At 36.4% G+C, this 13,197-nt stretch overlaps 1 protein-coding gene and 1 long non-coding RNA gene across 2 annotated transcripts; both read right to left on the minus strand.

The window, feature by feature from the left end:
• Positions 1 to 697: 697 nt before the first annotated feature.
• LOC126600677 (transcription initiation factor IIB-2) lies at positions 698 to 6,141 on the minus strand. Its single transcript, XM_050267289.1, has 7 exons — positions 5,607 to 6,141; positions 4,745 to 4,769; positions 3,116 to 3,245; positions 2,893 to 3,023; positions 2,662 to 2,750; positions 1,216 to 1,292; positions 698 to 1,004 (listed from the first exon to the last, which is right to left on the minus strand). Exons 1-7 carry the CDS (start codon positions 5,957 to 5,959, stop codon positions 871 to 873), a joined length of 939 nt encoding a protein of 312 aa, XP_050123246.1. The 5' UTR covers positions 5,960 to 6,141; the 3' UTR covers positions 698 to 870.
• A 1,308-nt stretch (positions 6,142 to 7,449) lies between these two features.
• On the minus strand, positions 7,450 to 9,305 carry LOC126600678 (uncharacterized). The gene is made up of 4 exons (XR_007615507.1): positions 9,127 to 9,305; positions 8,922 to 9,043; positions 8,442 to 8,508; positions 7,450 to 7,607 (listed from the first exon to the last, which is right to left on the minus strand). It is a non-coding gene; the product is annotated as an uncharacterized LOC126600678 (long non-coding RNA).
• Positions 9,306 to 13,197: the final 3,892 nt, after the last annotated feature.

Raw genomic sequence — 13,197 nt, forward strand, 5'->3', positions numbered from 1 at the left:
TTTTCCTATAAAACTCACACTCCCCTGGTGTGATAACCAAAACTTGTTTGGCCTTTGGGCCATGATCAAGTTAACTATGTGTTGAGTTTTCTCAACAAATTTAAGTATTTTTTTAATAAAATATTGCGATATTATCGATAATTTCAAAAATATCGTGATATTATCGCTAATTTTGAAAATATCGCGATATTATTGATAATATCGCGATATTTTAACGAAAATAGGTTGGATAGTTAAAAAAATTTCGGAACTTCAAAAAAACGATAATATCGGCGATATTTCTCCGATATTATCGATTTTTTCCTCCTTGGTTGGAACTATAAATTGAATACCGGAATTTTAGAGGATTGTTATTGGCACTCTATTTGCACTCTATTTGCACTTCAAACTTTCTATATTTAGAAAGGAAAATATGCTTGTGAAAATTGCAAATTCAGATTTTTGGAATGTTAATAATAGGTCTCAAATTTAAATAGACTTTTTTATACTCTTATAATCCTGATTAAATACCGTAAACTTTATATACTCGTTTAAAATGCTGATTGAATACGACTGTCAGTTTTTAAACTGTTTAAATGGTCAAAGCTGCGGGATTTAAAATTATCACTCTTGCAGTCATGGTAGTCGACAGGTTTTTTATTATTCATAAATTAAACAAAACTGGAAAACATTCTGCTACTTCAAGCATACATCTGAATTCAGTCAATTGAATGATATAATTTACTATGAAAAGCAATTGTATAAAACAATTTAAGCCTTCTGCATCGTTCATACATCCGACTGTTAAACACAACGCAAGGAAAAAACACTCTCCAATTCAATTCAATTCAATTTTCTCCGTGTTTTTAATTAATCCGCTTCGTCTACATTTCAAGGGCTGCAGAGGTTCTTGAGAGCATCCTCTGTTGCGTACCAGCCCGGTATAATCTTTGACACATGGGGATAAAGGTCTTTGTACGAGTTTCTGATTGTTCCTTCCGCTACTCCGGTAGCAACGGAGATATCTGCACTCATATTTGTCATTGCGTAAATCAGCTCTTACTCAAAATGAATTAAATTTCAAGGGATGCTATAAGATAGTAGCATGAGAAAAAATGATTCAGAAATGAATGATGTTAAACACATCAAGTTTTTTGTCTCCATAGCGAACCCAAGCTTTCAACCCCAATTCTCAAACGCTAATTCCTAGTTTCTAAGAGGTAAGAGGATTCAAACCTTTGAGAGGCTTCTTATCGTCTGAAAGCTGGGTGATAATATAAATAACTGCTGCTGCTATCGATATAGGGCTCCGCCTGAAATTTAGACAAAAAGAAACCACCATCATTACAAGCAACTGTTGGAGATTGGCATAAGTGAACGCACCAATCTTAAAACAAAGAATCTTCACACCTTACATACGAAGGGCATATAATAAGATCAATGAATTTAGTTCACAACAAGAAATAATATAAGGCAGCAGAATTCATATGCAAACTTCTTCAAAAGGCACCAACGAAATGCGATTTGTAACTATTCTATCTCATGTAAGGAATCAGATGATAAACTTTATATTAACCTTATAACATATTTGCCAAGCTCAACCAAAACATGCCCTAACACTTGAAAAGAGATTTGCCACTCTGTAAGTCACTTAGGGTTTCAGTGGTCAAAGTGGAGATCATTTCTATTTAATGATTCTATTTGACCCCCTATAGAATCCTTCACCATATGCCAACTAGACCTGGCATTTTACACCCGACCCGACCCGTTAAAATTAGTATTCAGGTGAGTATTTAACGGATTGGGTTGTTAACGTGTCAACCCGTTAAATAACGGGTCATTTTGGGTCAACCCGTTAACACCCGTTATTGAGGGCCTTTGTGTAATTTCAATAGTTATAATAAGAAGCCCTCAAACTCAAAGCCTATCTCTGCCACTTCAAGGAGGTCGCTGATATGCTCCAAGACTACATTCCGGGCTCAAAATGGCAACAAACGACTCTTCCTACTCCTCCGGTGGCTCTGACACTTCGTCTCAGCCGCTTTCTCGAGAGCGAATCAAGCTTCTCTCCTCCTACAGCGACAACTCATCCTCTTGCTTGCCGGATCAGGATCCTTCCTTTAAGTGCTTCTCTGTCTCAGACTTGAAGAAGAAGGTCATGGCACGCCTCTGTCAAACGGCGAAAAGGATGGATAATGGAGGTAACTGTCAAAATGGATTGATTCCATTGGTTTTGCATATTGGCATTGCGTGTTGTATTTTTGAAATGGATGGTTTTTTAATTTGAATTGGAATGCAAAATTAAACAAAAAAAAAAAAAAAAAATTGTTAATGGGTGTTAACGGGTGAAACAGGTGATCAATGAGCTTAACGGGTTGGGTTCGGATGATCCGTTTAGGTTCGGATGACCCGTTAACTTAATGGATCGGGTGAAACCCGACCCAAACCCAATAAAACCGACCTGTTTACAGGTTGCCAACCAATCCTTTATGATGCCTTGTCATTGACCTTCACAATGAAATGCTAAAACCCAAACTATTTCAATCAGCTATTTTGATCAAGTTAGTTCTCCTTTGTTTTACCATATTTCTGGAACTCTTCTTAGGTGTTGGAAAGTTCATAGGGGAAACACATATTTTCGGTAAACTGATAACTGCATAATGTATTGAAAAGGAACACTACCTTATATCAAATTCTTCGGACTTTGTCACAGCTTCATGAGCAGCCTTGACTGCTTGATTAATCATACCCAGATTGGAACAAAATCGCCTCTGAAATTAAGTAGATATTATGTCAGTGGCAGCAACAAACTAGGAAAATGTGCTATGTATGATTTGTTGGCCAGCTTAAGGTAATTTAATGATTTCTTTTTGCTTCAAATCAGAATTAAAATGAAAACGAAAAGCTTCTCACCATAAAGTCCCCAGCATGTATTGTTCCCATCTCCACCGACTGACCATTCTCCAATCCCAGTTGTTTCACTATGTATTCTTTTGCTCGGCCAATTTCCTTCTTTGTGGCTCCATTGGCGACAGAGCAAATTTCTATTTGAAATCCACAGGTTCAGGGAAGCTCATACACAAAGGCAAAGATAATTCAGGAAGCATCCAGATGTTAAAAAAATCAAAAGTTGTACCCTTTACAGTGCGTGGCTTGTCTTCTTGTCGACAAGCAATGTACAGGCAAGCAGCCAATAGCGCATCCTGATTTCTTCCCCTACTAGATTTCTGATCTTCAACCCTCTTATATATCTCATTAGCCCGATCCTTTAAACCAATCATAAAAGTACCATTAGTTATAATACTCTATTCCCATGCATGCTCAAACAATAAGAGAGAATAGTTGTGCAAGAAAAGAAATAGACCAAAACAAACAACAACAACAACAAAGCCTTATCCCACTAAGCGGGCTTGGCTGAATAAAAATAAAAAAATAAAAATAAATAAAAAATAAAAAAAAAAGCCAAACATCTTAAAAAATACACTCAGTAAATTATAGACAAGCTACAATTTTAGCAGAGGTAGTCCTGTTTTAGTCAGAAATTGACCAGGGACAAATATAATTAGATGATGTCTGTTTCTTTTCCTTAACACCGTAATAGCCACATTAATTTGCATAGCCAGGGTAGTACAAGAATAACTTTAAATATCAAGCAAGAGGAAAGATTTATAGGGTTGAAACATCAGGCTCAGAATCTTAGTCTATAGGCCCCTTTAATCAATTTTCAAAGAAGGTAACATAAGAATTTTATCAATGTGAATTAAATAAAATAACGCAACATCAATGAAAAAATAGTCCACTGAAGGTACAATCATAACCTTCTACAACCAACTAAAAGTAATACAACTAAAAAAGTTCTTAACACTACTTTCAACAAAAACATTTCAAATATTGACATTTCAAATATTGATGGTTTTTCCAAAATTTTGCCCAAACAATAAGCAACTTGATAAAAATCAGCAGACATTTTGTATTAAGAACTTTTATTGATATACAAGTTTAGCTCTGATGTGAAGAAAATGCACTCAATCGCTTGCTTGCATGCTCACACACACACAACAACAACAAAGTCTCGAGGGAACCCTTCCCCACTTGACTTTTATCTTTCCCACGAAAGCCTAACATTTTATCTCCAACCAAATGTACCATATCAAAGCAAGATGGAACATCTGCAGAAGTAACCAAACCTATTTTGTACTCCAACTAGCTAACAAAATTAAGATTCATCAATCAGCACCGAGAAGGATAAACCCAGTATCCCTAAACCACAAGACACCAAACCATTTAAAAGTAAATGATCTACTGACTGTCCACCATTTCATCCATATACCACTAACCAATAGCCTATAACAACCAACACCATTCAAGGCTTGGTTTCAATTAAAAAGACGTAATAGCAAAAGCTTGAAACAAATGCTTCTGCATCAAAAAGCATCCTGTTGAACTTCTAAAATCTTACATAGGTTAAGGATTAGCCATTACTGTTTAGCAAATCAACTCATTAATGATAATATTTCCACCATTTGTCAATGAATACCTTGAACAACATACTTCAACAAGTATTCACAACTAAATTTATGCTGGCATTTATTTAAGTATTTTATAACAGACAGAATTCATTTATATCAATGATCACAAAATTAAATAATGGAAGGAGCTTCTTAATTTACATGTACTTTATCCATGAGTTTGTAGACATATGAGTGTACTAGAACTAATAGTGGTCCCCGTAATAAAAACATTTAGTCGTACGCAAATAGCATACCTTGATGGTTGCAACAAGGCCCAACCTGAAACACAATTTCACCACATCAGCTATTTTTCTTTGTTACAAGTTTAAAAATAGTCTCATTTTTAAAGAAACTTAGTATAACAGGAAAATATTAAGCTTCTGATACCATCTCCATATCACCAAATCTCACGGAAGGAAAGAAGCAGGCATTAAACATAGGAAAAGGTAAAACAAAAACCACTCACTAATGAGTGTCAAAATAGTGATATCTGAACATTCTTACTCTTTTATTAGTCACAAATGATCATTCAAGCTGGGGAACTATCGAACTTATTTTTTTCGCTGGATTAGCATTGTATAGGTGCCAAGTCCTAGACCTACCAAATAGCTGATTAGCAAGTTCTACTAGAAGTATCTTTACAAATTGAGCATGAGAATCTATGAGCCTCTACATTTAGACTAAGCTCAAGAAGGATGTTTGCATGTCCTCATATATTTCTATGGATGCGGATTCATGAAATAAGTAGCATGATCATCATAAGAAACCTCTATCAAGACAGGTTCGCATCAATTTGTTAATTTGTTTTTAGCAAGAATAAAATCAATCCTATATTCAGTCAGCTAAATGATGAAAAATATAACTTAACAAATCAATTTTTCATATTTTATTTAAACTCAATTCTACAATACCCCTAACATTATCATATTAATTTCAACAAACTCACACTACTTGATTGTTCAGCCCTCAACTAAACATTTTCATTCATTTTCAATTTCCTTTCAAGTCGTCGTCATCGTCGTCGTCGTAATCATTCCGATCCGACCTCAACCCTCAAACAACCCAAAATCTAATCCAGAATCAATTTCCCCAGTATTTCAGCAACCAATCACATACCTATCGGACATGGTAGCGATGGTTTTGAACGCCATTATCAAGCCCCGATCCGGATTAGACCCACGGTTCTGCCACCGACCCAAGGACGAAGACAAGAACTCACCAGAAGCCCCATTGGGCTTGGCTATGACGGTGGACAGCCCGCCATCGGCCAACAGGGGATTGGTAGGCCCACCAACACGGACCGGGTCGTTATCGCCCGACTCGTTGGCGAAGGTACGCCACTCCGAGGTCTCATCAATGGAATGAGACTCGAGCACTAGACCGCACTCGGAGCACACGGTATCACCCGCCGAGTGGTCGAACACGACCTCCGTCTGGCGCTTGCAGTCGGAGCAATAGGCATCGGACATTTTTAGGTATAAATAATTACACAGTAATCTTATCGGGAAAATGGTGTTTGGGAGGTGAGAAAATTGGAAGGATGAGAGATTTTCACTCCTTCGGCGTTATTGTATGGTTGTCTCTTGTTTGGGGTGAAGCTGAGATGGAAAGATCTTGAAACGGAGGAGGAAGGAGAAAGGGGGAGGGGAGAGGAGGGTATTTATAGAAAGATGAGAGGAGCATTCAAGAGACTTTTGGTAGGAAGGTCATGAAGCCTTCGTGACGGCAACCGTTTGGACATGCCTACGTATTCTTTTGGGCTCTCGTTGGATTGGGCTCCATTTCTTGGGTTGGATGGATTATGGCATTGGACATCTCTCTCTTTCTCCTTGAGCTGGGAAAGGTACCATGGCAAGAGTGGAATATCATGAGCCCGAATGACGCCTTGATATGTGTATGAGCCCGAAGGCCCAAGATATATGCTTAGCCCTTAAGTCCGGTGTGGTCTACTTAAGATGTCAAGAGTAATTCGTCATGTTGAACGAAAAGTCCACATGTCCTTTTTCCATTTTATGTGGTTAATTTATGTCTTCATAATCTTCTCTCTTCCTAAAATCTCTATCACTTTCCTTGCAACCCATAACCACAAGCATAACCTCAAGATTTTCTTGCATAGCCTTAACCTAACCTTTTAAGTTCTCAAGCATAATCAGCTCACGCACTCTCATTTGATACGCTTGTGAGTTTTTAACACTTACACCTCAAGTTCTCATACCAAGCCTTTTCAGCATCAACTCGTCATCTCCAACTATTTACAAAGCTGCTAGAAACCCTCATGAAGGTCAAATACTAGTTGTTTAGAAGAAGAACACAGCATTCTCTAGGACCTGCTTTTTTCTTTTAAGATGTTTTGGGCCTAGCTCCCAACAACTCAAAAAATGGAGGACATGAAAACCTACTTCGCCTTCTTCGACAAAAGTCTAACAAAGTTTACTCAAACAACATTCAAAGTAAGAACTCAACATAGTTCGTTTGCAATTGCAATTGGTGCAATTGAGCTGCTGCCCATATGTCGGTAACGTTCATCAAAATCAAGTGCATGTTTTTTTATTTTTTTTATAGCAAAGAGAATATTACAACGAAAAACCCCAGGACAATCAAGTGCATGTTGGTTGTCGGCCTATATTAAGATATAGAGAAATAGATAAACTCTTGATGGAGCAGTTTTGGGAGAAAGATTGAATTGAAAAAGGGACCCAAAAAAAAAAAAGTGATGATGAAGTCAAATCTAAGCATGGCTTAGATGGAGCATCTCCATCAGTTAAATGAGGCTTTGTTTTTACTACTTTAATAAAACTGTAGAAAAATAAATGACACACCCCGATCCAGAGGACCCAGGTGTGCTGGCCGTCACGTGAGCGTGACGTAACCATAAGTGCGACACGGAAGCGAAACAACAACATACATAAGTAGGAATTCAAGCCAACTCTAACAGAACAACCTACTAGAGTAACTGGACTAGTTATAAAGTAAACACATAAGTTCAGAGCATAGGTTTAAGTGCAGTCAAGTAGGACTAAAATAAAAGTACATCACCCTTAGGTGAGTCCTACATGTCAAGAGTCTGTCAGAAAGCCGGAATAAGACCTCGAGAGCCACCAACCGCTAAACTAGAACCTGGAGGGGCGCAAAACAAAATGAGTGGGTCAGTAAAACCAAAGAGTTTTTCAAAACATTTCATTAAAACAATTCTAACCCCTCACCGAAAAAACCTGTATACTTTCCCAGAAAATAGTATATATACAAATATATATATATACGCAACATCATAACTCAGCACATATCCATCATCATAATATCTCAGAAATGATATGCCATGCCCAAAATATAATCAGAATGCATCAATATCAATCAGGTGAATAATAAATCAACTGGAGACCCTACAATGGTCCTGTACGGCTGATTCTAAAGCTCAACATCCAATCCAACCGGAGTCACCTCGGTGACCTGTACTGTTCAACTCTGCACGTCACTCGGAACTACATATAGTAGTCTGTACGATGACAGGTGTATAAATACGCTCTAGTGCTTCTCTCATCAATCATCAGCGCGCATAACTAAGGTCACCCACTAGTCGGAATCACATCTAGTGATCTGTACGACTAGCATGTCGGAACCCTCACATGGTCTGTACGACATCCACCTACTTGGATCCAAGACGAGCGTACGGTGTGGTGAATAACAATATAAGCACTATCACCTAGGTGCAGGTCATGAGATTTCAATGTAATCCATGATAAATAACTCAACTGAAAATAAATAAACTCACCTGAGCGTCCACCGCGTCATTTCACATATACATATATATATATATATATATATATCAGTTATCAAACTAAATATCTCAACAGTTTCATGCATGGCAATTAGATTCATAATTTTCACATAAACGTATTTTCTGGGAAAAACAGCTGTATATAGGTAAATACGAAATCAAAACTGCCTACTCACTGATAAGTCGAGGGGTCGTAACCCCCGTGACGTCCCTGGATGCGCTCGTCCTCGGGATACGTGTCACCTATATGCGAAACAACTATAAAAACGTTAATTTTAAACACATCACCAATATTTCGAAATAATTTCTCATACGATGCTCAATTTGGGTATATGAATATACCACAGTGACCTACTCGACGTCACGGACGTCGACATATTTTTTAAAAAAAATTTGGGCTTGCCACGCGCCCCCACGCGCCAGGACAGGCACGGGTCCACGCGCAGGCCACGCGCAGGTCACGCGCCGCGCGTGTCGTCTTCCTCCCTGGGCTCGCCGGACTGGTTTTTCCGGCGGCCGGTTTCCGGCGAGTTTTAAAACTTTTCGTTCTCCTTCGTTTTTCACCCATTTTCTTCGTATTTTATACCAAATTGAAGCCCCAAACATGTAGAATCACGATAGACTAGTTTAAGGCTCTAAAAACAACTAAATCTCACCGGAAAAATTCAAGCAAAACCGGCCAAAGTCGAACTCGACAATCCCGACGTCCAAAACTTCCAAACGAACGTCCCCGAGCTTCCTTAGGACCTCCTAAAGCTCACTGTGAGCTTGGATTGTCCTAAAAATCAACCAACATAAAGTTCATGAATAGTGCCACATTCGGTCCTCGGGTTTTAAACGTGAAAATGAAGGAGTTCTTACCTGAAAATGGTATCTTTGAGTTCGTAGGACACTCACGAACACGATGATACTAATCTCCACGTCGATCCATGAAGTTTGGGTTGGATTTGGGTGTTGTCCGTACGGTTTGGGTGAGAGAGAGTGAGAGAGGGTCGTGAGGGAGGAGAGAGAGAGAGCTACGAGGTTGGAGAGAGAGAGCAGGAGAGTGTAGGTGTCCCAAAATAAATCTACACCATCCATTTACATCCCTAACCAAACAAATATTCCAATCTTTGAAAATTCTATCCAACTTAATTAATATATCCAACTTAATCAATTTTTCCAAAAACTTAGGAACCATGAAAATTCAAAACATATTACACACATACCTTAGTAACGTCGAGGGTAAAATCGTCATTTCACGCTCCCGATATATAAATCCCGGGACGGGCTGTGACAATAAAACTCTAACGAGCTAGCTAAATGACTTGTTATCTTAACTTTGTAAATAGTAACTAGCTATATTTAGCTAAGAGGGGAAGTTAAATTTTTGTTAAACATTAAAAAAATATAATCGCATTGTTTGTGGGATTCAAGAAACGAAAAAGGGTTTCGGTTGTTAAGTTTATATATATATATATATATATATATATATTTTTTTTTTTAATTTAAGCTAAAATAATTAGTATTTTTGGAAGTGCTGACTAGCCAAATTAACATTCCAATTGTTTGGCTAGCTACAATAACAAAAATTTAACTAGTATTATTGGAGATGCTTAGGAGTACTAGCTCAAGTGTAGGTGCTTCTTCTTCCAAATTCTCCTCCTATGATACTTTTTCTCGTCTCTTTCAAGAGAATGTTAGCTACCTTTTCTTTGTACATTTCTTTTCAATCATTTTATTTTCATAATGCAATGCGGCTTGATGACTGTAATTGTTTATCCCATACAACATCATGTTAGGGGTTATCTCTTTAAACTGTATGTTAAAATGAAAACTGTTTAATCATTTAACTGTTATAAAATAAATAAACAAACACCATATTTTAAATTAAATAATAAATTTCTGCAGCAATGAAATACCAAAAGAGAGAAAATAGATAATTGATGTGTTCTACAAACTTACCAGACGCACCTATATTCTCAAAAATCATTCAATTTGTGTTAAAATATTTTATTTTTTTAATTTCATTTCCTTTCTTGGTTAAATTTTTGTTTATATTAGGTTTTTAGTGTTTGTTAGTTGTTATCGTAATAGGCACTTATATGGTTATGGCTGTGTTTCTTACTTTCTTTGTAGATTTACGAACAAGAAGGATTGCAAAGAATCAGTTGAGCTCTGGAAAATTTCTTGGTGAAAAGCAAAGCCCTCGCCGCGACCTAAAGCATGATTTCGTTGCAGATATTGGCTACCTTTCCATACGATTTGGAGGCCAAGACGTCAGAAATCCATGGCTGCTTTCTCTTCAGTTATACTATGTTGTAAGCTATCAAAGTAAAACATTATAAAATTTCAAATTAATTAAGACTCGGGACGATGCCTTGGATGCACTTTAGTAAAAAAAACATATTCAAAACTTATAAATATTTAGGGTCCGTTTGATTACTACAGATAAAACGATCAGCATTGATAACTCACAATAATAATTTATAAGTCGAGCGTAAAGCGTGTGATTAAAAAAAAAAAAACATTTTGCACTCCCGTGACACATATTCAGGGGCAAGCAGAGCCTGTGTTAAAAAATGTCTCTCTTGCTTGCATAAGCGCGTGTAGAGAGACTAGTATATAATAATCAAAATTGAGACTCCTCAAGCAAAAAATAATATCATTTCTATTCTAATTTCAGAAAACTTTAGTAAACAACTTTGGACTTGTTTGAAAGTGTTTTTAAAATGACTGAATGCCTTTTGGAACCAATTATGAGTAAAAATATAAGTGAATCCTGAAAAAGAACGTGAAGTGCTTCCTGTAAGAACTACCAGTTATGTGCTTCTTTCTTGCAGAAAGCACTTCAAGTGCTTTTGGAACTCAAAAAACAATTTCACCAAAAGCGCTTTCAGTCTGTTTAAAAACACTTCCAAACAAGTCATTTAATGAAAATTTAGATTTTATTTTCTTCTCTATTTAATTCTTTCTCCGTCTAATTTCACTTATCTGATTATGCATTAGTAAACGGGTAATTAAAGTAATGGATTGGATGAGTTGAAGAGTAGAGCATAAAATTGCGGAGCATGCACGTAAATTTATGTGGTGAAGTGAATGCGGGAAAAAGGTCAAAAACTCCAAGGGACAAACTGACACATCCAAACAAGAAAGAAAACGTGACTCGACTCAACACCGCTGGACTCCATCGCAAAGCGTTTTTCAAATTCTCTATTGCTATCAATCATCACGTAAAACCAGACAAGATTAAGTAGATGGCCACTCCACTTCCAAATTCCAATTCGATCCCACACACACCCAGAGCGGACGACGCCGTTTCTTCCCTAGGTAAGCCTACACACAGATATGTCACCTTCTTTGCATTCACCTCAATTTTACTTCTTTACTGCGAATTTCAATTGCAGCCCGCCAGTAGATTCTTGAGTTTTGCCCACAAATCATGAAAATGGCTAAATAATTTCCAAGTTAATTATTTCATATACAATCTTCAAAGTCGTATGTCTTAAAAAATAGGTCATTCCAATCATCAAACTACACTGTAAGATAAAAATAGATTTGGAGAAAGTAGAACAAAAATGTACGAAGATAAATATGGCTAGCTTAGAGTCCGTCTGATAATATTTCACAAAACGATTTTTGAAGAATTATTTTGTCAAACATAAACAACAAATAGAATTTTGCATTTTTACAATCAGAGAAATGCTTGTGGTGGTTTAATCCAAGAACAATTTTTTAGAAAGGCAATAATAGAAACGTATGGTACAAATAATTGAAATAATAATACTATTCGTGGTTAGTATTAATGTTTTTTGTAATATAAATTTTAAGATAGTGAAAGTGGCAGTAATGAGGATGGTGGCACTGGTGAGGGTGGAACTGGTGGCAACGAGGGTGCATGTGGTGATGAAATTGTTTTAAATCCATTTGAGTTATTTTATTTTATTTTTAACATTATTTTATTTTATTTTTTTGCAAAAAAAAAAAAGCATTTAAGTCTTTGTTAATTTACAATATTATGCAGAGCATATTTAATTATTAGTCAACAAGCTGGCCTGAAAGAGACCGGAATATAAAACAATATTCGAAAGTTGCAAAATGATCCGATCTTGGTTTTTGATAAACGAATATAGAAAGCTCACAGAGGGAAGAACTAGTTCAAATGTCAGTAGATCAAATAAGAACAAAGTCAAATAAGCGTACATTCTTCTCGTGTTAGACAATTTAATATGTTATGCTATTAAATTGTTAACAAGATGATTTAGACACGGTGTTAAATCATAAATATACAAAATAAGAATGTTGTAAGTAGCAGATTGTCTTGGTGAGTATGATATTTCTTTTCAACTTACTACGTTCCGAGTCCAAATTCTCTCCCTCCTCTTTGTATAGTAGATTACCGTAGAGTATAGTTTGTAATAAAAAAAAAGTTACCAGACGTAAATGAGTGCATAATTAAGTTTATGTTTAATTAATAGTACATGATTTAATCTCAACTCTCAAACCAAAAACCAAAAAGAAACAATTATTTTTTAGGGTTAATTATAATGTGCAGCCAACTTTAGATTTAGTTCACGTGTTTCTTCCCTAAATGCAGATGACTAGACGCATTCTAAATTTCTAATTAAAAAGATCACGTGAATTAAAATTAAGGATCCCCATTGACACCAATTTATTGAATTTTGATTAAAAGGACCAACATGGAAGACATTAAAACAAGAGAACTGTTATTGGTACTTTAAAAATCTAATTGTGCCGTAACTTAGTACTATGGTCTAGTAATATTCATCTTCACTTGTAAGTGAGAGGTTTTAGGTTAGATTCTAGCCAGATGTGAATTTTAAAATGTTAACAATTTGGAAATCATTTAGTCATCTATTTTACACAGCATTCCCAGGAAATTACTTTTTTCTTTCAAGATGTTTTAGGCCTAGTTCTCAACAACTCAAAAAA

This window comes from Malus sylvestris, chromosome 14 (assembly GCF_916048215.2).
Source record: "Malus sylvestris chromosome 14, drMalSylv7.2, whole genome shotgun sequence".
NCBI classification, from domain to species: Eukaryota; Viridiplantae; Streptophyta; class Magnoliopsida; order Rosales; family Rosaceae; genus Malus; species Malus sylvestris.

Excerpts from the sequence above, each read along its gene's own strand:
- LOC126600677 (XM_050267289.1), bottom strand. The coding sequence starts at position 5,959 with ATGTCCGATGCCTATTGCTCCGACTGCAAGCGCCAGACGGAGGTCGTG. Across the intron at positions 4,770-5,606 it reads ATCGCTACCATGTCCGATAG|GTTGGGCCTTGTTGCAACCA; the intron begins GTATGTGATTGG and ends ATTGTGTTTCAG. Across the intron at positions 1,005-1,215 it reads CGATAAGAAGCCTCTCAAAG|ATATCTCCGTTGCTACCGGA; the intron begins GTTTGAATCCTC and ends ATATGAGTGCAG.